At 43.0% G+C, this 22,019-nt stretch overlaps 1 protein-coding gene across 2 annotated transcripts in view; it reads right to left on the bottom strand.

Annotated features, from left to right (window-relative positions):
- col5a1 (procollagen, type V, alpha 1) overlaps positions 1-22,019 on the bottom strand; it is a 74,736-nt gene that overhangs the window by 3,024 nt on the left and 49,693 nt on the right. Inside the window, exons 29-65 of one of the 2 annotated variants that reach the window (XM_061070159.1) lie at positions 21,625-21,678; positions 19,705-19,812; positions 18,732-18,785; positions 17,829-17,882; positions 17,029-17,073; positions 16,291-16,344; positions 16,163-16,207; positions 16,003-16,056; positions 15,869-15,922; positions 15,723-15,776; positions 15,064-15,171; positions 14,799-14,888; positions 14,215-14,268; positions 13,954-14,061; positions 13,748-13,855; positions 12,691-12,744; positions 12,551-12,604; positions 12,342-12,449; positions 12,193-12,246; positions 11,971-12,078; positions 9,379-9,432; positions 9,153-9,260; positions 8,997-9,050; positions 8,842-8,895; positions 8,691-8,744; positions 8,515-8,568; positions 8,294-8,401; positions 8,049-8,102; positions 7,898-7,951; positions 7,570-7,677; positions 7,264-7,317; positions 7,134-7,169; positions 6,971-7,024; positions 6,549-6,816; positions 5,958-6,070; positions 3,596-3,664; positions 28-261 (exon numbers count right to left, since the gene is read on the bottom strand). In XM_061070159.1, the coding sequence (XP_060926142.1) occupies positions 28-261; positions 3,596-3,664; positions 5,958-6,070; positions 6,549-6,816; positions 6,971-7,024; positions 7,134-7,169; positions 7,264-7,317; positions 7,570-7,677; positions 7,898-7,951; positions 8,049-8,102; positions 8,294-8,401; positions 8,515-8,568; positions 8,691-8,744; positions 8,842-8,895; positions 8,997-9,050; positions 9,153-9,260; positions 9,379-9,432; positions 11,971-12,078; positions 12,193-12,246; positions 12,342-12,449; positions 12,551-12,604; positions 12,691-12,744; positions 13,748-13,855; positions 13,954-14,061; positions 14,215-14,268; positions 14,799-14,888; positions 15,064-15,171; positions 15,723-15,776; positions 15,869-15,922; positions 16,003-16,056; positions 16,163-16,207; positions 16,291-16,344; positions 17,029-17,073; positions 17,829-17,882; positions 18,732-18,785; positions 19,705-19,812; positions 21,625-21,678 (2,952 nt within the window). Of the gene's footprint in view, positions 1-27; positions 262-3,468; positions 3,538-3,595; positions 3,665-5,957; positions 6,071-6,548; positions 6,817-6,970; positions 7,025-7,133; positions 7,170-7,263; positions 7,318-7,569; positions 7,678-7,897; positions 7,952-8,048; positions 8,103-8,293; positions 8,402-8,514; positions 8,569-8,690; positions 8,745-8,841; positions 8,896-8,996; positions 9,051-9,152; positions 9,261-9,378; positions 9,433-11,970; positions 12,079-12,192; positions 12,247-12,341; positions 12,450-12,550; positions 12,605-12,690; positions 12,745-13,747; positions 13,856-13,953; positions 14,062-14,214; positions 14,269-14,798; positions 14,889-15,063; positions 15,172-15,722; positions 15,777-15,868; positions 15,923-16,002; positions 16,057-16,162; positions 16,208-16,290; positions 16,345-17,028; positions 17,074-17,828; positions 17,883-18,731; positions 18,786-19,704; positions 19,813-21,624; positions 21,679-22,019 lie in introns of both variants that reach the window. The other variant, XM_061070166.1, reaches the window with a different exon arrangement.

The following is a 22,019-nucleotide window of genomic DNA, read 5'->3' as shown; positions in this document are numbered from 1 at the left end:
ACTCCCACAAACATCTCCTTGACTTACCGCACAGCCATCGACCACGGCGCGGATGTATGGGTTGTTATCGTACGACATCTCTTCATCGTTGGAGCCGAGGAAACGAATGGCCTTGTCGTAGTTTCCTTGATCCTGGTCGTGCCAGGCCACCGACTGGTAGCAGTTGTACGTAATGTTCTGCCTGGCTGCTGCGCTCAGCAACCGCAGGAAGGTCATCTGGACCACGCCGATGGGGTTGCCCTCGGCGTCCACGTAGGAGAGCTGCGATTTAAAATAAAGGGATGTAGACTGAAAACCAAGGGCAGGCAGCGGTGTAAAGAATGAGTGAGTAAACAGAAAGGAAGGATTGTCCTGAAGATACAATAGATTTAGTGAACACACTGTCAAGTCTATACTGTGCAGTGCTGCTGTCTCCTGGGAGTCGTTTTGAATTAATTTATGGCTTGTAATCTCTTTTCCTATTTCACTGCTGCATTGGGATTTCTCTGTTTCTTATTTACAATGGTGTGGGAATCCGGGTGTCATCTGAGGATACACACAATTTATTTACACTACCCTCCTCTGTTGCAGCACAGGCAAACAGAATTTAACAGTGTATGTGGCACGTAACACAACACATTAACCTGATTATTATAGAATAACAGTGGTGATATTATATTTTGTCGACATATTCCATGAAAAGACCAGAACCTTCCATGCTAGAGTTTGTCTGCCTGTCTGATTTAACTATCCTATTAATGTCAGCCCATTCATTCCTAATTCAAAGCATTGTAAATATTTAAAGCCAGGTCACAAATATAAAGTTACCTCTGCCAAGGACGTTATCTTTTCAGCCCCATCTGTTTGTCTCTCAGTTGGTTTGTTTTTGAGCAAGACTAGACAAAATGTGCGAGATAGATTTTCAAGAAACTTGGTTGAAGGATATATTATGGATCAGAGGAGAACCCATGATATTTTGGTGCAGTTTAAGGGATTGATCTGATTATTTTTTTCACTTCCTTGAGCATGCGATAGAGTGGGCATATTTCAACTTTTAGTTTTCCCAGAGAACACTTTATGAATCTTGATGAAAAATAACAGGACATTTAGAGGACTGATATTTATGAGTGTGCGAACTTTGGTGCAGCTTGATTGAATTTAAGGGAACTGTTGGGACTTGGCAGAGGTAAGGGTCAGTATTTACCTAAAACAAACTGTACAGTATAGTTTGCTGCAGACTTTGCTAAAAAGTTGCATTCAATGTTTGTTTTTTTTCTTTTTCAGAGGGGGTTTAATACAAATTAATTGCACCATTGAACATTTTCTACGCCAGACTGGTAAAGGCAAGATGCTCTCAAAATTAACTACAAAGCCCACATTCATCATCATGAAGGAAGATGTCAGCCTGTGGAACAGCGGCTCACTGAAATATTTTAACAGTTTTAGCACATGGATTCCACAGGATACAGATTATGTATTAATACAGTTGAATTGTTGTTGTTCATTTCATGTTGTTTTTGTATATTCATGGAGATTTGTGGACAATATGAGACTCTCCAGGGAAAGATGAGCATGGACCAATTATATCGAGCGATGACATTAGATGGAGTGATGAAGAGTATTTCCAGGGATAATGCCTGTAAACTCCACTGATGTGGAAGGAGTTATGTGGGTAAAAAACCTGCCCAAATAAAGACCTATTATGTGATCGTTTAAATGTGTGCGAAAAAGGTTGTAAACCATGAAAATGTAATTATCTAAATAGAAAATGCATTGCAGTAATATGTTAATTACATGGTAATTAATTTATAATTAACCTAGGACTTCTCTTTTTTTCATTTTGCTATATCCATTTAAATGATTTCAGGCTCTTTGTAATCCTGACTGATGAAGACAAGAGATTCGGAAACAGGTCACAGTCGGGTTTAATGTCCGTTAAGTGACTATCAGGATATACCAACCATCAGGAATCCATTAGATCCACACGGTCGCTTTGTCTCTCAGACAAGCGGGACTTACTGATAGTAGAGCGCATGCAGCGTGCATGCCATGCAGCCAGAGCAGCAGACCTGTCTGAGTGCGTGTTCTTTCTCGACTTGTACTTGTGCACACACACACACACTCACCTTAGCACACATGCATATAGAAACACGGAGTACCAACACTCAAACTTGATATTTATAGAGAAAACTCTTTGTTTTCTCCCTTTACTTGTGACTATTGGAAATTAAATATTATTTAAAGACCTAATTACTCACCTGATATAAACAGTTTATTCGGTTTTCTATGTTTGAGTGTTGACACTGTGGCTCAGGTTAAAAGAAAAGTGTTCTGTAGTGTCTGCGGAGTCCCCATGCGTTTCCTGATTCACCCCCACCAGTCGTCATCCCCCACAGTTTGTGAAGGTAGCCCGACATCACCAGAGAAAACATTACCTCTTTACCATCACCGCCGCAAGTCAACAGTGACTGAGTACCCAGAAGCCCCTGGGGTGGTGACTGAATGCCTGACCTGTGCCTGACTCAGAGCTACTCTGCCAGATCTAAGTAGTGTTTAAAGGGAGATGGTGGGAATGTGAGCGCAGCTGAATGACTGCTTATGTTTCACCCCCCTTATGGAGGATGGATGACTGAGGCTGGACCCTGTTGATCTACAGCTTAAAACATTTGAATGTGTAGGAAAGAATTGGAAATTGATGTATGCCTATTGAGAACTAAACACCTATGGATACTTCTATTTCCTGAATAATGAGAGTACTGAGGCACACAGTCACCCTTGGGAGATGCTCTCTTAATGCAGCAGAGGTGTCGCAGAGTGGAGTATCCAGCCAGGAATCTCTTCAGGAAGTACTTCTGTCTATTAACCCATTAAGACCAGATGCAACATATGTTTGTACATACCTTGAGTCCAGGTTCCACGTTTCAATGCTTCTCCTATTTAGCACTGGATGAGATATGTGCTTCTAATCCGCAATGTAATGAATAATTGTAATTTGCTAAAATACTCGCGAGAAAGGATAAATGCATTATGTTAAATGCTGATTGTTTGTAAGCCTGTTGGCCTGCTAAAAAATGTGAAGCGTTTAAGACAATGGCTGATGATCTAAGTGATGAGTGAGTGTCAATGACGCTAAAAAAAATGATCTTCCTGCTAAATAATGAGCCGAGTCTCAGTTATTTGGCGCCTGAAGCCTTAATGGGTTAACCTCCATTACTTGTCAAACATGTTGCCTCAGCATATTCAAATCCTGCCTGCATGGTCCACAAACCTCTTCTCCATTTTCCTCTTGAGAGCATCAGCTTTGTTGATGGACTGAGCGTGAGAGCAGCTTGTGCCGAATCATGCACCACAAACACATAACAACCCACAAGCAAGGTGCCAGTGCATATACAAACTTCTTAGAGCAGAACCAGAAACATGCAGGACCTCGGCCACGCAGAGTCCGGGCCTCAGCCAAGACTCTGGGACCGCAGGCGAGGGGAAACTTACCAGGGAACCTCTTTTGTAGTGACTATACCATGTGCCTGGCGAGTCTTTGGGCCATTTTGCCATTTTGCTCTGCAAAATATAAGAGGTGTTCAGGGAAGAGAAAGGGAAAGTCAGGAGTCTGGCTTACCAGTTTACCACGTTTGAATTCACTGAACCAGGAGCCGGGATTCTCCTTTACCCAGGATGTGAGCCTAGCCTGGGGTATGGATCAAATGAGAGGTGGAGCCGGGGGAAGGAAAAAACAGCAGCGTTAAAGAAAAGAAACATCTGACAAACACATCCACACATTTCTTTCTCTCCTCTTCCTCGTCCCGTTTGTCCTCTGAGGAATCCTGCAGACCTGAAACGGTACTCGGTGAGATCAACCACAACAGAAAATTTTATTAGGCCATTATGCAATTTTGTACAGTATGAACTGAAGCTGGCAGCAAATTGCTGCTGAAAGATTCATGAATACAGTGTTTCATTAAGAAATGATCGCCTACAACAAGGTCTTACGTCTCGGCCTCTCTCTCCGCTGTGTGGTGTTTGTGCTGTGCAGCCATGGCGTAACTTTGTTATGCCATTAAAAGCTGTGAGTCGGCCAACAGGGCACAGCTCTAATGGTCTCAGGCATGACAATGATGAATTCTCCATAATTGGATAGCAGGGTTTGATATGAGAGTGTCGTCAATAGCTTAACGCATTAATGAATGAGTGATGGGAATGTGGGCACTCATCGTTGGGAGTCTGCATACATTAGACCCATGCTGCCTTGAAGGTGACCTTACGTTGTTTTCACCGGAGTGGACGGAGGGCAGGAGGGAATGTATCCTTGCAGTGACTTTCTCTTTCTGTAAAACCCATGAAAGCACGCCGGGCTTTCTTGTTGCACCCCCACTGCTACGTTTTCGTTTAAAAATGCATCAACTCTGCTATGGATAAGACTTCAGCACAGCGTTTTAGTCTGAACGGAAGAAGAGGAACTGAGATGTTTGCAATCAATGATGTACCTGAGTATTTTCAGTCAGCCTTCACTGATTCATCGGGCTCTGATCACATGACCCCCCCCCCCCCACACATGGATAATCAGTTGCTAGTGTTGCTGACCGTGTTGTCTAACAGCTGTTGTACAGATACAACTGCTAACGTGCATGGGAGACAAGCTATTATAGGAGCAATCTGAGACAATTGCCTTGTCCAGCTGTACACGCATGCCTTCAAGTTTACACCGACACATTTATGCCCAGTGTATGCGAGTGGTCGTGTGATTTGCCTTTTTCTGGTATGGACCGGGATTAAAACTGATACGGAACGAAAATGTGGTTTTCAAACAGAACGTGTGCTCTTATAATTACTGTGCCAATCTCAACGTGTGTGAGTGTGTTCAGCCTCAGTGCATAGACAAGGGAGCACACAGGCTTTTTTTTTATGATGAGAGCAGCCCATCACCAGCACGCTATAAAAAGTCTTGCTTCATTATTCTGAGCTTAAGCAAACTCTTGCTCCTCTGAGGCTTGGTGAGTGCGATCATTAAAATGGCTGTAGCACTGTGCTATAAGCCAACTCCCCCCTCCCCACTCAACTTGTCAGACAGTGTTCCAAGTGTTTCACCACTGCTCCTCTACACGCTCTATGCATAATGAAGCAAAAATCTCCTCCGATGCGCCTGTCAGCTGCCAAATGCTTTCTCAGGTGATGACATTCTATCTAAAAATTTCACCAAAGTATGGATGTATTCAGACGATCATGTGAGTGTTTTGAAAGTTTGTCTCCCTGCAGTTAGCGACTGTCAGAACAAAACTGAGATTTACTATGTTAATAGTATAAGTCACTGTCCTCGTGGGAAATCCAGGGAGTCGTGGTGACTCATCTCCCGCGGGTGCCTTCATGACAACATAAGATAATCTCATGGAGGCTAATTATACAAGTACATGTGGAGGGTTACAGAGTTCCAAATATCACTGTCTGGAGATGCAAGGGTTAATTATTCTTGTGCTCAAGTTAGTCCCAATTGTAAGGTATTGATTGTATGTGTGTATGGGGCCTTGACCTAGTGGGCCTCATGCAAGAACCATTTGTATAAACAGATTACTAATTATTTAATGGGAACTTGTTAAATTCACAAATTATGTTGTATGACCAGAATTTACGAGCGATCAAAAACCTGTTGTGGGAGTCATGTGAAATTAGTCTGCTGTTATTCAGATAAAATTTTCCACTGTCTGCTCTTTTAAGATCATTTCATGGTATTATTGTGTTCATTATGCTTATTTGCTATGCTCGTGCACGCTCACTCAAATATATACAGGTGGAATTCACATTTATACGAACTCACCATGCGATCAAATGCCTTTTTTTTAAAAATTTGGATAAGAATACAAACATGTTTTTGCATGATGCCCAATGTATGATGATTTGGTGAGAATTATGACATTTATTGTCATCAAATCCCAAACAGGATGCTGAAAGTGTTCAGTGTGTGTGTGTTTTTGTGCAGACAGACGTACCCCTTCAGACTTCTTGTCAGGGTAGATGCAGCTCTCTCCACCTGCTGTGAAGTTGCAGTAAACCTTGAAGGAGTCCCGAGAGCAGCCTTGGTTTGGATCAATCCAGTACTCGCCTGAAGAGGAGAGAGTGGGAGAAAACAGACAGCATGCAGTTGAAGAGCTGCACGTATCCTGTTATCCTCCAGGTCAAGATCATGTCTGACACTGTCAAGCATGACTATATCTACACAATTGTGTGTTGCATCATTTTTGGAAAATAAGAAAGGGGAAAGTTATCCAAACACCCTTAAAAATAGTCTAAAGTATTTTTTTTCTAAATCCATCCAAAAGTGAGTCCTGCTGCTGAGGTGGAAATTCAAATACTTTTATTATCTAGTCCATATGTACACCAAGTGTCGAGCCGCTATGATGGATTAGCGGCTGAAATGTCCAAACTGCAGAATGATTCCAGGGCTGCATCTGATTATTTTCATTATAGATAAAGCTGGCAATTATTCTCTCCAATATTCGGTCTGTTAAAGGTCAGAAAAAGATACTCTAAAGCCCATGGGGATCGGACAACAGCTCATTTAGATGGAATGTGATACGAACCATCTGGGAAATCAGAGTGGCAGAGCTGCAGATCCTTGCAGGTGCGAGCGGGGTTGCCCTGTGTGCCAAGCGGGTGCTTCATCTGCTCGATCTCCAGTTTCAGGGAGTTGAGCGAGCCAAAGATCTCCTCCATGCCGTCGTCGTAGTCCTTGTAGTTGGCGTCCACAGAGGCCTCGTCCATCATCTGGCTGGCGTCGATGTTCCTGCGCATTCGGCCCTTCATGGGAGCGTGCATGGGGAGCGGGTGGATGACATCGCCAGGAGGACCCTGATGAGGAGAGATGAAATGAAAAATACAAATGAGGTATGGATGGTAATTAGGGTTAATGTCCATAATACCAAGAGATAATGATTTGCATTTACGATAACAAAGAAGATGGCGATGATAATAATAATGACCAGAGGACGATGCATTGACTTACAGGAGGGCCAGGATGTCCAGGTGTACCAGTCTCTCCTTTTGGTCCAGTTTGACCCTGAAGAGGACGAAGACATACTGTATCTTTAACGTCGAATAGTTTTAGAGACTCATGAAATGCTCTTCATCGTTCCTGATGGATTTAATCTTTAATTAAAAACACTTACCGATGACCCTTTAGCTCCTTTGGGGCCAGCAGGACCCTAAAGATATAAAGTTCACAGAGTAATCAATGTCAGCTTCGACATCACACGCTACTGAGTTGGACACAATCATATATAATGGATTTGGTCTTACAGGTAATCCAGGAGGACCCAGGGGGCCGAGGGGACCTGAGGGACCAGCAATACCCTAAAGTAGAAACGAGAGTGAGGCAACAAAGAAAATCCTGTTTGTTTCTGATGCAACAGTAATTATTAGCATGAGGGATAATCACACCGGATACAACATTTTGCCTTTTGCTAGATTAAAGACCACAAACATGAAGACTATCGATAACTTCCATTGGGCAGATTGTTGGCACCAATGGTGCTAAGCTTCTGCGGCACATGCAGTTTTTGTATAAAGATGTGAGACTTTGTTTTCCATGTTTTGTTTTCTTACGTTGTCTCCTTTGGGACCATGGGTTCCTGGAGGACCAGGAAGACCCCTGTCACCCTTCTCTCCCTGTTCACCTGGGGGTCCGATAAGACCAATAAGACCCGGATGTCCCTGTGGGCAGAGAGAAAAGTCACAACCATTAGCCCTATCCTATATCTATCTGGCACACCCTCTAATCATTAGGGTAATGATCTGATGGCTGGAGGCAAACAACAGATCTAATCAATCTCTAGGTAAATAGGTTCATTAGTCATAGCTGAAGTATTTACTGTAGCTATATGCTGCACATGAAAGCATTCAGAGCTGTGGAGCAGGTGCTGGAGGGGCTCACCTTTTCTCCTTTGACACCTGAGTCTCCTTTCAAACCTGGCAAACCAGGAGGGCCCTGTGAGAGGGGGAACAGATGAATGCAGTTTCTAATAAGGTATATACAAGTATATGAAAATACTTGAATCCGAAGGCCAGGGGTCACTTCTACTCACCATAGGACCAGGAGGTCCATCTGGGCCTGAAGGACCAGGCAGACCTTGCTCTCCCTGCACAGAAAAACAACACATTTTTGTTTTAGCTCCACCTCACATAAAACACAAGATATCACATATCCTATATTTTGCTGTTTATCATAAACTGTTTTGTAGCCTTGTTTTACAGGCATTTACATCTAACATTATACAACTTCAGCATGACTCTGACGAATTGGTGTGAAGGCACAAAGCGTTTTACTCACCACTGGGCCGGGGATACCCCTGAGACCTTCAGAACCAGGCTTGCCAGGTGAGCCTTGAGGACCAACAGGGCCTGTCTTTCCTTGGGAACCTTCCATACCAGACTCTCCCTTTCACACAGAAACACAGACACAAATAAACATTTGTTTCTTGCTCATTTCTTGTGTTTTTTGACACTGTTGGTATGAAGTGTGTCTTTGGCATTATTTGTTGGATGTGTTACCTTGGTTCCTTTCTCTCCTTGTCTTCCCTCAGGTCCTGTTACTCCATGGGGGCCCTGTTTTAAAAACACACATAGATGACAAAGATTAAAATAGAAGAATACATAAACAGAACATTTTGACACAGAACACAACACTTTTGCAGCGATAGGAGGAGAGTGCAAAGGCTGGTACTCACTCGTTTCCCTGGTGGTCCAGAGGGACCAGACTCTCCAGTGGGTCCAGGTGATCCCTAGTTTAAAATTTCAGAGGTTGAAGATTAAATCAAAATGAAACTACTTGCAATTTAAAAGCAAATTTCCATAGTGCTGTAAAAAAGGGACACTCACAGGCTGACCAGCCTCACCATCATCTCCCTTGTCACCAGATGGACCATCTAACCCCTGTATAGGAAATAAACCGATCCTCAGTCAAGCTGCATTATATTAAAAAACAAACCATACAGAATAGAGTTTGCACACTTCACAAGTTATGCAATACGTACAGCAGGACCAGTCTCTCCAGGAGGGCCGGGGTCTCCAGGGAAACCACTTGGACCCTGAAAACCAATAAAATGTGCATTAATTTATTTTCTCTGAGATTTAGAGACACTTGCCATATGAAATACACTTTCATGAGATGATTACAGAATAAAACGTACTGGGCTGCCCTTAGGACCATCGTCTCCGGGGGGACCCTTGGGGCCAGGAGGTCCACCTGCACCAGCCGGACCACCCTCTCCCTTTTCTCCTCGTTCTCCTCTTGAACCCTGAAATGAAAAGCCGTTAGCAGAAAATCCAATTCAGAGAGACTAGTAAAAAGAAAGTGCTTAACTGAAAACCTTTCTTTAGTTGAAAAAATGGAGAAAAGAAAATGAGCTAACTCACTGGTGGGCCAACTTCTCCCTGAAGACCTGGTTCTCCTGTTTCACCGGAGTCTCCCTGGTAAGAGAAAGGGAGAGAGAGGGAGGGGATATTAGAGGGTAAGACAGAGATGTACGTTATCAGATCGGTGATTTGTTGATGCGATGCAGTTCTAAAAATCCCATCATTTATAGTTGCTTGCACTGTCCAGGTGCCCTTGTCACCCAAATGGGCACGGAAAGAGATGACACAAGAGATTTCAATCCATCAAGTGCAGGTACATCGGACGACTGGAGTAAAGAGGGTGCTGACCTCACTGTTCTCCCCGGGCCCTGCACATATATCTTGTCCCTAACTCCTGCCTTATTGGATAGTTGCCCTGTTGACTCACCTATACGCCGGGCGCTATCGTTACTCACTGTCACATGGGCCTACCCTCCCGCCCTCTGAGCTCGAGTGCAGATGCAACACCTGTTTCAGGTTTTAAAATGATACAATTAGAAGGGATGGCACGAGTTGAAACTGTAACTTTGCAATGAGGAGCTGCACAGTGATGTTTTATGATAAGCACATCCAGATTCTCTGTAGCGTGAACAACAGGTCTGTGTTTGGACATCAACCGAGGCTCCTAAATTAGCGTCGGGCTGTTTTACAGAATCTCGCCTGCTGCTGCTGTCAAAAAATCCACTGTAAGCAGCTGTCTGTATGTCTGTTTAAAAACGTGACAGATCCTTCTGTTTTAGGAGCCGGGGCACTGCTCAAATCTGCTGACAACCGGGAGATCCGCGAGAGTGAGACACAGCTGCTCATCACCGTTGTATGAGGGAAGCGTTTCGAGAAAGAGCCCGAGCTCGGTCGCCTGCCAGGTCCCTTGGCCGGCTAGTAAAATGCCAGATCAGCTGAGGCACAATTAGCAGGGAGAGCGCTGTGTTTGTTTGCATGGGAGAAGGACAAGCTATCCTCAGGGATATTATAAAGGAGCTATAAAGGTGATTCTATAGACTCGAAGCAGGAGAAAAAAAGCAAATCCCACCGTCACTCTGGACAGAAAGTGAGCTGTAGTTGCCCAGCGTTGCAGTCTGGAAGCAGCCAATGAAGGCCTTTTCATAATGAAAGAGCAGCAACAAATAAGAGCGGGAGTTGATTTCTATGAGAGCTGCCGTTAATAATGGATTCATCATCTTGGACTTTCAAGTATGGTGCCTCTGAGTATTTATTCATCCTGCCTCCACTCAGCAACAGTGCTGTCGGAGGGGGGATGGTGGAAGCCTGTCCGTTAGATTTTTCTGTACGTCTGTCACTCTGCGGCGGAGGGGGGGTTGATCATGTCCCATTTAAAAGGGTATCGTATAAATAGGCATGTGAAATATTAATGGCTGCAAAAGCCTGGTAAAGAGGTATCATTGACAGCCTGCACCACAGAGCACTCAAACAAACTGCTGGCGCACTGAATCTGCCTATTTCAAAGTGTTATGAAAAACAGTGGGCTGGATAAAAACTGTATCACACCTGATGCATGCTCAGGGTACAATGAAAAAACGCCATTGTGGTCTGGGATTGGTAATATCGAGACCACTTGGGGACCTGTTTGTTGTGTAGGCGAATTTGCATTACTAAAAACTCAAATTAAAATACAGGGACAATGAACTCAATTTTTCTGAAGTGTTCGAGAGGTGCCATGATGGAAACGAGGCTCGTATCAGGATGAATAAATTGTCAGCTGAATGAATATTAGCAGGTGGAGTGGATTTCCACAATGGCCGCACAGCAGCTCCTTTCACACATGTTAAAAACCACAGGCAATTTCAGAACACAAAGGCTCCTCCGAGGGAAAACTATTATGTGGAAAGAGCACGGCCCCAAAACACAAGGCAGCACAAAAATGACCATACAGCAGAGAAAATATGTTGTTCCCATGGGCAGAAATCTTACCAGGAGACTATTAAATGTTGGAAAATAGGAATAACACGCACATCAAAAATCGGGTACTTATCACAAAACGTTTTGAGAGAGAGCTATACCTTATCCAACACTATTGGTTTGTAATGGTTTTTATCACGGCTATTTAGCCTGAACCTTTAATGGTATTCCAACAATTGATGTGACTTGAATAGTATATGTCAGTCTTTTATTTGTATTTTGTACTATTTCTTTATGTACATTTTATGATATCTACCATGATATATTTTGTGGTGCGTCATCACGTGATTTGCCCAAAATGCATTGTTACGACTCGAAACAACAAGATTGCAGATCTTCTTTTTTCAAACTTTTCAGGAGACATTACAGTCACAATCTCTGTGTTTAAGTATGTAAATAGATTGTTTTGCTAGACAAAGATATCAATGTTTGGTTATGGAATCAAAGTATGAAAAGTGTTTCCGTCTCCCTAAATAAGTGATGGCTCATTTAGTTGTCAATGAGATACAATTTCTATCAAATACAGATTAAAAAAAGCTGGCTGAGGGGAATTAATTGTGACTTTAAATATGTCTGTGTTTACACTTGTACCTGCTAAGGAGATGGAAGGTGAATTCCTTTTATGTGCTTACAGAAAAACCATAGCTGCACATCTCCACATCTCTGCAAGCCAGTTAACAAACAGGTGAGATTTACCTTTTCTCCAACAGCGCCAGGGTTTCCAATACCGCCAGGAGGTCCCTGTGGGCCGTCAGCTCCAGGGGGACCTGAGGGGCCTCTGGGACCAGGGGGGCCAGGTGGACCCTATCGAGAAGAGACAAAACAGTTAAACTTTAAAATGGATTTCGCCTACATACTGCTTGTGACCAAATATTTAGAATACCACTTATAATAATAATTTCTCCAGTAAGCTCTTACCAATTGTCCAACGTCACCAGTTTCACCTTTCTCACCAGGAGGTCCAGGCAAACCCTGAGGGAGTGTGCAAAGGATTTTATCATTAGCCTCTGTGTCTTTCTTAATGATGACATATGACCATAGTTTGTATTTTCCATTATTGTCTGCACCTGCAGCCCGACTGGGCCTGGAGGTCCAGGGAATCCTCTTGATCCTTCGTCTCCCTTCTGGCCGAACAGACCCTGCTGACCTCTGGGACCAGGCTCACCATCTGCACCCTGCGCAACACCACAGATAAAGGCGTCACATACGGGAGAGGCATGCAAACGCTGGTGGGCCAACGGATGTAGTAAATCAGGCATTTAATGATGTAACTTACTGCAGGACCGGGAGCTCCGACAGGTCCTTGAGGGCCAGTGGGACCGGGTGGGCCCTGCAGAGGAGATGGAAAAAATCAACAGTTTTAAATCGATGCATTCACAAGTAAATTGGATAAGCTTGAGATAAACAGCCACTTACATGTTCTCCTTTGTCACCCTTGCCTCCTTTCTGGCCTGACTCTCCGAGCTCTCCCTAAGGAATGAAAGCATCAGTGTTAAGAGAAACATCTCAATTAAAAATGAGAGGAAGATAAAAAATACGATTCAGGTTAAATCATCATAAAACGTCAAAGCACTTTAAAACTCCACTACAAGTTTACCCTGCTTCTAAAAGGACACTTTCTTACCTCACTCTCTTTCTCTCCGTGATAAATATAGCTCACATCTAAAGAGGGTTTATCGTGATGGTTGAGTCACTGGTGCTACTAGCAGCCAAAAACAGAATAGATAATCAGTCCTATCTCAACCTATTCCCAGAACCTTGCACAATGCTTTCAACACCTCCACATGATGTGGGTGTTGGACGGATTTATGCTAATAAGCAGCAAAGCCAAAGGCGTTTACTTTTGGGTTTAAGTCAGACAATGCTATTTGTGAGGCAGCGTTGGTCTTAAATAAAGGCCTTGGAGTTGTTCCCTTCCTGTGGACAGAACTTTTTAATGAGAAAGTGTCTGAATATGTGTAAATATTAGCTCTCCAGATCCTTTTTGGTTTGCATAGCAAACACCCTCTGTATTCTCTGTATCCGTCTGCACCACAGGGACCATCGTGAGGCCAGTTAAGAACTGACTCATTCTTTAGAGGATAAGAGATTATCCTCTGAGTATCTCCGTGGCTGATCTTCCTGCAAATGTTTTGCAAGGGGAATGAGGAGTTATTCTCGCTACTGAATACTAACGGGTCACTTTCACTGCCACTGCCATCAAAGTCCTCCCCTCTCCTCTGCCTGTTTATAGCGGCAATGAGGCAGGATTGCATTTGAAGATCTGCTAATTGAATAAAACTCTGTCAGGCCAATTTCACGTCAGAGCATTTAAGGGCAAGGGGAAAGAGACAAGAGAATGTCTGGCTTGGATCTCTGCTGTAAAGTTTAGAGTCTTTGTAAAGTGGTACGTGTGTATGAATTGTATATTTGTGTGTCTGTGTGAAAAGCTGAAAGCTTCAATGCAGCTTTAGTGATTTGTGTTAAACTTTACCTTGTCTCCATCCTCTCCAGGTGGTCCAGGAGGTCCTCCAGGTCCTGGCAGACCCACAGGTCCCTGAATACCGTCTCTTCCAGCTGGTCCTTGAGGTCCTTTCTCTCCCTATAAGAGGTTGTTTCGTTATAGTCCAACACCATGTTATAAGTTATCCTTCAGTTGCCTTTCTCCGTATGTCATAGTAATCTCTCGGATGTTCTTACCGGTCCACCTTTCTCTCCAGAAGGACCTGGAGGTCCCTGGGGTCCTGGACGTCCAGGAAGGCCACTGGGTCCAGCTGGGCCAGAAGGACCACGTTCACCAGGAGAACCCTACAGCACCGACCCACAACAATATTATCAGTTATCAGACATTAGACTATTAGAAACAAAATCACAATATCCTTTTTTAGGTAAACTGCAAATTGGTATATTTTGGTATGGAGAGGTGAGGTTGAAGGCAGAGATTCAGTCAATTGTACTCACAGCGGGGCCAGGTGGGCCGTGAGGACCCTCATTTCCTTTCAAGCCATGAGCCCCCTGCAGAACACAAAAAATGAAGGCTTCAGAAAACAAACACATCTGTTGGGGAAGCACACATCCTGCCTTACACTGGACTCGCTATCTTCAAACAGGCTCAGTTTGAGATGAAAAACCTCCTATAGTCCCCAAAGTGGAGGCTGAGAGAGCACGGGAACAACAGTTATTTACCAAAAACTCTGCAACCACCTGTCACCTTAGAAAGGAAAGGTGTGAATCGCATCATTTCCGTAACCAAAAGTTAAATGAGAAGCTGCTCCTGCCAACAACTAAGTGTGGATTGCATAACAACTAGTACATGACTTTGTCAAGTTGGAATAAAAAAAATGTATAAATAAACAGCCTGGAGCAAAATGTTCCTCCACTAAAGCCCACTCAGGGATCTGAATTATCATGTCTGATTCTTGATGTTCACCACAGTCTTACAGGGATTAAATAACACAGAACTATTATGCAATAACCAAGCTGTGGAAGACGTTGAATCTGTATTGAGCTATTGTACTTAAGTGGAGCTAGAGGGCAATACTAACCACTGGGCCTGGAAGACCTCTCTCTCCGGGGAAACCTCGTGGCCCAGGAGGACCATCCTTACCCGCTGGGCCAGCAGGGCCAGGATCACCCTGTGTGATGGAGGAAAACATTAGTTCTATAAATGCATGTTCCAAAATGTTGTATATTGAGGTTGCATTGATGGGAAATGAATATTCTAAGTGCTAATACAGGTATGCATTATACTGATGGGGTGCAAAATTGCTGCCAATAACACAAGATAATAGACAAAGCTTCAGACTTCACCTTGGCTCCTTCTTTCCCTGCAGATCCAGGAAGACCCTGCTCACCAGGTGGGCCTGGGGGTCCAGGGTGGCCCCGATCTCCCATTGGTCCAGTTTCACCTGTTGGTCCCTACAATTGGAGGAAAAATATGAATAAAAATAAAATCATTAATGCTACATCATGAAACCCTGTTGTAGAGGAGGTGTGAGGAAGATAAACTACAGCGAGAGGAAGGCAGGAGGAAGATAATTTAAATACAAAAAGGATGCTTCAATTTCCCTCCATTAGAAACCATGACGTGGAGAAGCTGAGCATTTGCTGTGTGGGAGGACTACTAGTCAATAAGGCCACATCACGCTCCGTTATTATCGATGGCATTAGCAGGGCTAAACGTTTATGCATAATGGATGAAGCGCCTGATGCAAATATGCACATTTGTAAACTACACTTAAGTCTCTGCTCGTGAAATGTAGGTACGAGGATGGAAGTTGTTTTGGTCGGATAAACAAAATGAAGAGAATGTGCAATGGTAAATTTGATAGTGCAAATTTCAAGTACCTTCACATAAATAGAGATTTGTATTTATATATGAAGCTGTGGAACCAAATCTACACAAAGAGTTCAAGTGAAACTGTCATGGAAGACACATGTTAACACGAAGGACAGTGATGGATGCTCACCTGAGGTCCAACCACACCTGGAGGACCAGGAGGGCCAGTCTTGCCTTGGAATCCCTGTTCATTACGGGAGAAGAAAAAACAGGATTGTCAACAACAGCGGATTTTGTGCAACACAAGGAGCTGAGGAATCACACCAGTTCACTCACAGTCTCTCCTCTCTGTCCGGGATGTCCAGGCAGTCCGTCTTTCCCTGCAGGTCCCTGAAACATACCCAGACCCATGAATACACAGTACAAAGAGGATGGGTTTATGGAGGAGCAGGTACAGTGTTTGGACTTACAGGGGGACCCTTTGGTCCTGCGAAACCTGTTGGTCCCTGAGGCCCTGGCAGACCCTGCAACAAACCACAAATGACAGCTGATCAGTGATCATTCATCTTTCATCGAAAGCAACACATGGTTGAAACGACTCTTGATTACTGATTATTTGATGGTACGTACCCTCTCACCGGGAGGTCCTGATGGGCCATCATTTCCTGAGGTACCCTGAAGTTACAAAAATATGAATTAAACTGGTGCAATTATGGACTAATGGTTGAGTATTAAGGAGCATGTGAAATATGACGCACCTTTGGTCCAGCTTTTCCCGTTGGTCCTCTTGGGCCTCTCTCTCCTCGAGGCCCCTTGATTAAAAAAATACAACACAATTAAAAACATAGAAAAGGCCCTTCTATTTTATCTGAAAATGACTCTGTTAACATGGACAGCAATATTCTGAAAATCAACCTTATTCTGAATAAGATAATATATTAATTAGGAGGTTTACATGAGCTTCTCATAGAATTTTCTCCTTATATGCCTGACTTCAAGCAGCTGGTAACTGTACATACAAAACTCCAATACAACATAGACGTATACATGTCTATATAATTGTGGGCAAATTTGGCTGAGGAGGTAGAGTAGTTCATTCAAAAGGTCGGTGGTTCAATCCTCAACTTATCACCTACATTCCAAAGTGTGCCGACAGTGTATGAATGGTGATGGAAAATGTGCTGTGTGACTTGTTCTGTAAAGTGCTTCGAGTGGTTAATCAGGCTGGAAAATATAAATATAGGTCATTTACCATAATGCGACTTGGGTCAGAATATTCCACATATTTTAAGTGGATTATTCTTTATTCAGAGTGAGAAATTATTAAGATTATCAGAAAAACACTATTATCTTAATCAGGTAAATATCAGAATATTAGTGTCCATGTAAACAGTCATTTTTGAGCTTCAGCATCCCGCTGCTTGGGTCTCCACTTTGACTCAGGTGCCAAGCTTTGCCATCTGTATACAGGCACGAATCTGCTGAGTAAGACTAACCGTTGGTCCTCTCTGTCCGCGTGGGCCAGCCTTCCCTGCTGTTCCCTGTGGACACAATGAACATACACAACCATCAAAGCAGTGGCATCACGAAGAGGTGGAATCCTCTACAAGAGCAAATCGATTGCCAACACACAGTAAGATTTACAAGCAGATTTTAAAGGCAACCTCCGACATTAGCTGTTGCAATATGATCAGTATTTATCATCACTTATATTACATCCATTACTAGGACAGTTTGATAAACATTAATGCACAATGTAATGGCTCTACAGAGATCTTGCAATCACAGTGGCTGCATACAACTTTAATGAGAGAAACAATTAGATCTTTTGTGCGTTTTTTAAAGTTTCAAACAAGTGCCGTGAAACTTATTTTAATAGCGCCTTTTCCCTTCTTTCTGTCTGGCAGCTTGGTTTCATAAACTTCACAAATGTTTTTGTGAAGATTAAAAGCTTTGCGCGCCCTGCTGCATCCGTGGTGACAATCCATTACTCTTGCCACCGAGCTAATGGCCCATCCCTTAAACAAAGAAAATGAAACATTGCTCGGCTACCTCAAAGTGATAAACAATGCTTTTGGTGGTAAGAAATGAGTTGTGTAAGTGGTAATGAAGAAGGAATGCAATCGTCCTTCAGCTCTTGGTTTAAAAAAAAAAAAATCTTTATTTTAGATCCTATGCGACTTCCTCTAGGTTGATAAATCTGGAGCTGGGACAGGAGATTGTCTCCACCGCTGCACCTGTATTGATCCAGCCCTTGTAGGAATGAGAGGAATGATAAGAAGTCTATTTGACATACCCGAGTTCCTTTCTCTCCATTGGCGCCAGGGAAGCCTTGGAAACCTTGAGATCCCTGTGTGCGAGAAAGACAGCGATTAATCATCTGAGAGACAAACAGTAAATATTACATCCCCTGTTTATTCACTGACACATCCCCCGCTTATTAAATGCAACAGGGGGACTGCCTGTTCTCTGAATAAAGCAACGTTTTATTCTTGTTGTATCAGAAGCTGAGTGCTGACACCAAAAGGCATTTTTTAAATCCCCGGCTCTTTGATCAGGGAGCTTCAAGCCTGTCCAGCAGTCAGACGACAGCTCAGCCTCAAAAACCCTCAAATTCAGGAAAAGCAGCATTCACAGGCACAATTACAGCTTGTATTTTTCAGTTTGTTTGAAATGCACACAGAAATATGTGTGTGTAGTTGGAATTCGGGTAAATTGTGTCCCTTTTTATATATAACTTCGCCACAAGGGGGTCTCAATCAAAACAATTCTGAAAAAGTCCTAGTTTGATGATGTCATGAAGCAGCTTTAGGTGGGTTTTTGGTTTCACCACAGTCTCCTTGGGTTGAGTGTTCCTCCTGTTAGTTTGCACTTTACTAGGAGAGATTCAGCAACAAAACCCACAAGCAAACTGCAATACAAATTTGCAATCCATTCTGATGACCAATATAAAGAGTGGATGGAAAAATAGCTGTCTAACTGGCTAACAGCGAGTTTCTCCTTCGTAATGGGACGTTTGCTGGGGAAGTTATCGCAGACATGACACAATCAAAAGGTGACAAATGAAACGTCCTGATACCTTGAATCAAATTGGGGATTATTCTGAGTTTGAATATTAGTTTGGATAATTTCAATATACATGTCAAGTCGTTTTCAGACATTTTAATGAAGAATTGTTTCATATCATATCACATCTTACCTTTGGTCCTTGTCTTCCAGGATATCCTGGCAACCCAGGAACTCCAAGTTTACCCTGTAAATGAGAAATGAGTTATTAGATTTCATCGAAAGGCAACACCAGCTGCTGACAGCTGCACTTCCAGAAGGTTAGGAACAATTGGTGCCCGTGGTGAGGGTCAAACTCCAAAGGTGCTGGATCCTACAGTTCCCATAATGCAAGTCAGCAACTTAATCTCCTAAACCAAATTCCTTCAAACTGCACAACTCTAGTGAGTTACACAAATCTAGATTAATTTTAACAACAATAAGATCATTCCAGATTACTGGCTGAGCAGTTTTTTGGTTTAGTGCCTGCATTATGTAATTCAATACGATATGATGCTTTTGATGAATACATTACATATATGTAACACTTACCAATGTGGCATTGTTTATGAAATCTGTTATTTTTACAGGGTATTGGTAATGAAAAGAAATATCTAATAATCAGAAGTTGTATACCATGTTGCTCCTCCGGAGCATGTAAACTATTAGAATATTGGTTTTATTTCAGGAGTATAAACTAACTATATTTTGCAAAAGAGACTGGAAAACAAAACCGCATTTACAAACTGTCTTCAAGACAATATTTACTTTTAGTGAAAGACAAAAGGTGGGAGTGTTATCTAGAAGAATAAATGTTTTTCATTCCTATACCCAAAAAATGTTTTTCAATTTAACAATAGACAATGATGAGAACTGAATCCATTTCTGCTCCCAGTTGGTTTCAGCACAGCAGCAGAGAAAAAAATCAGTTGCCAGACTGATCGGTAAAACAATTTTCCTTGTTAAGCCCCGCTGAGCCATCATCCTCGATCAAACAAGCCTGATGATACAAAATAACTACCAGGGATTTTATTCTATTTTATCAGCCTGAGTAGAATTTAGTCAGAGTACTCATGGGATATCATGTCTCTATAGTTACAGGAGCCAAACTATCAAAAGGACCTTACCTTCTCTCCAGTAGTTCCAAGAGGACCAGCATCTCCTGGGAGACCTGAGCGACCCTTCGGCCCCTCTGGACCATCTTCTCCTCTGGATCCTGCTGGTCCGAGTTCTCCCTGGACAACACGAAGAGCACAAGCAACAAATATCACATGCCTTGTTCTTAGACACAACTATGATGCACTGTTATCTTTAGGTCTGAACAGATATTTGTAACTGAATAGCTTGTATGGACATTTTGTCATATTCCTTTAAGCCAAGTGGAATTTCAATTTTTACAACCATGTTATACATTTTTCATTCATTAAAACATTAATTATTTCCACTTATGTTTTGAGGTTTGCTTGTCAGGAAAGAGGGTCTTCAATATGTTTCTACACCAATTACAGTCAGTGAAACATGTAACAATGAATCAGAAGAATAGCCTGAAATACAGTATTGCATATTATCCAGACTGCCCTCTACAGGTAATAAGAATGTCTGTTGTTGTTTTGCAGATGCTAATGCAAGACCAGGTGCACCCATACACTGTGAATGATGGATAATATGACAGTTCCCAAAAGTGAAGCCAAAGTGTTAAGATCGCCACCTGGTGGCTTACTGTAGTTGTAGATCAAACTTCAACTCCTCCATGTTAGTGAATGGGACATGTGCCGAGCTTAACGTGATTTCTGCAGCATGGAACTGCCACGTTTAGATCAGGTTAATATATGGGGCTATAGTCCTACTCTCATGTGACAGGATATAATTCACACTGTATTAAATCATTCCTTTACAACCACACAATCTTATTCATATTCACTTGGGTCACATGGGGAGTTGGGTAACAGGATTTTCTTGATTAGTGAGCAGGTCTGTCCTCTCTGGGTAATTCAGGTCACCCCCTTTTAAAACGGTTGAGTGTGATGTTGCTTATGGAGCCAAGTCGTGCTATTTTTCCCCGCTGCCTGCCCCTCAAAGCAGTTAGCAATCCTATTATGGCTGCTCTCTGTAAGTGTGCTCCCCTTCGAGCAGGACACACGCTAAATGATAGAGTACAAACTTGCGCTGACAACCAGTCTCTGCAGCGGAGACCCAGTGGTGTATGAAAGGTATCTAGTTAAAGGGCTGGTGCACAGCTACACATGAACCCGAGTGCGGGCGCAAAACACCCACACTCAAGTGCACTGCGGACATGAAACGGCGTCAGGCAAACTGTACTTGACTCTCACCGGCAAGCTCATCAGAGACAACACTTTAAATTGAGCACTTGCATGCACGCACACACACTTTCCATAGGCACGCTGAAAACTTAGTCATTGAGATTCTAGTCCATGTGCGTCTCCTCCAGAACCGAGGGCCTCCTCAAATCTTTGCTTTCATCTGGATCTGCTGCATCGCCAGAGGAAAACAGACTGGAGCCCCATGTCCCTCTCTTAGGCTTGAAGGGGTTTAAATGGCATTGATTTCTCCTTCCTCTAAAGAAAGCCTGGTCAGGGATTGGGTGTTTGAAGTCTGAAGTATGGGCTTGTTGCAAGTTATGTTACGCAATGTGGAAAAAGGTGGTACGACTTGACAGTGTAACCCTCTAATGCAGTTTACAGAAGGGAGCTGGTTGATGGGTGAACCTGTCAAACTTCTGCTTAAAGTTGCCGTTAATATTGGACGGACTGGGAAATGGAACGGGGGGAATAGAAAAGAGTTGAGAACTGCTCGCGTAAACACAATCGCAAAGGCACACTATAAAAGAGGCCATTGGGAACAACTTGTGTTTGCTTATTACCCACAATTCCATTGCGGTGAGAGAAGCATGGGCCCATAGGGTGCAAACATGTAAAGTTAAACTTAGCTCCAAAAACTAACCACAAAGCAGAAGTTATCTAATTAGCTTGAAATATTTGATGATGCTTCTGAGAGAAGTGATTGACACATGAACAAAGACGACTTACCCTGTCACCCTTGAGACCCATATCTCCCTTGAAGCCCGGGAAGCCATCTTCTCCCTAGCAAGAGAGTAAAGAGAGAAGAGGATGTAACGAAGAAATAATTTGATCATACAGAGGTTGGAACCATTTGTGGTTTGTATTCATGCGCAGACACACACTTGAAGGCAAGTACACACACACACACACACATATGGAGTCTTGGCAAGATCCCCTGTTGCCATAGAAACCCTTGATTGCTTTTTTTTCCTGCTGTGTGCCAGCGAGACTTGGATGCGTTTTACAGGATTTCATTGACATTATAGTTGGTATGAAAAACTACCACAACTCTCATCTCATCATTCTCACCACCACCTTAATGTCATTTAGAATTCATACAAATAGTTTTATGTGTCATAACA

Source organism: Limanda limanda, chromosome 1 (assembly GCF_963576545.1).
Source record: "Limanda limanda chromosome 1, fLimLim1.1, whole genome shotgun sequence".
Taxonomy (NCBI): Eukaryota; Metazoa; Chordata; class Actinopteri; order Pleuronectiformes; family Pleuronectidae; genus Limanda; species Limanda limanda.
Note: the sequence above shows the minus strand (reverse complement) of the source record. Positions and strands in the feature narration are given on the sequence as shown.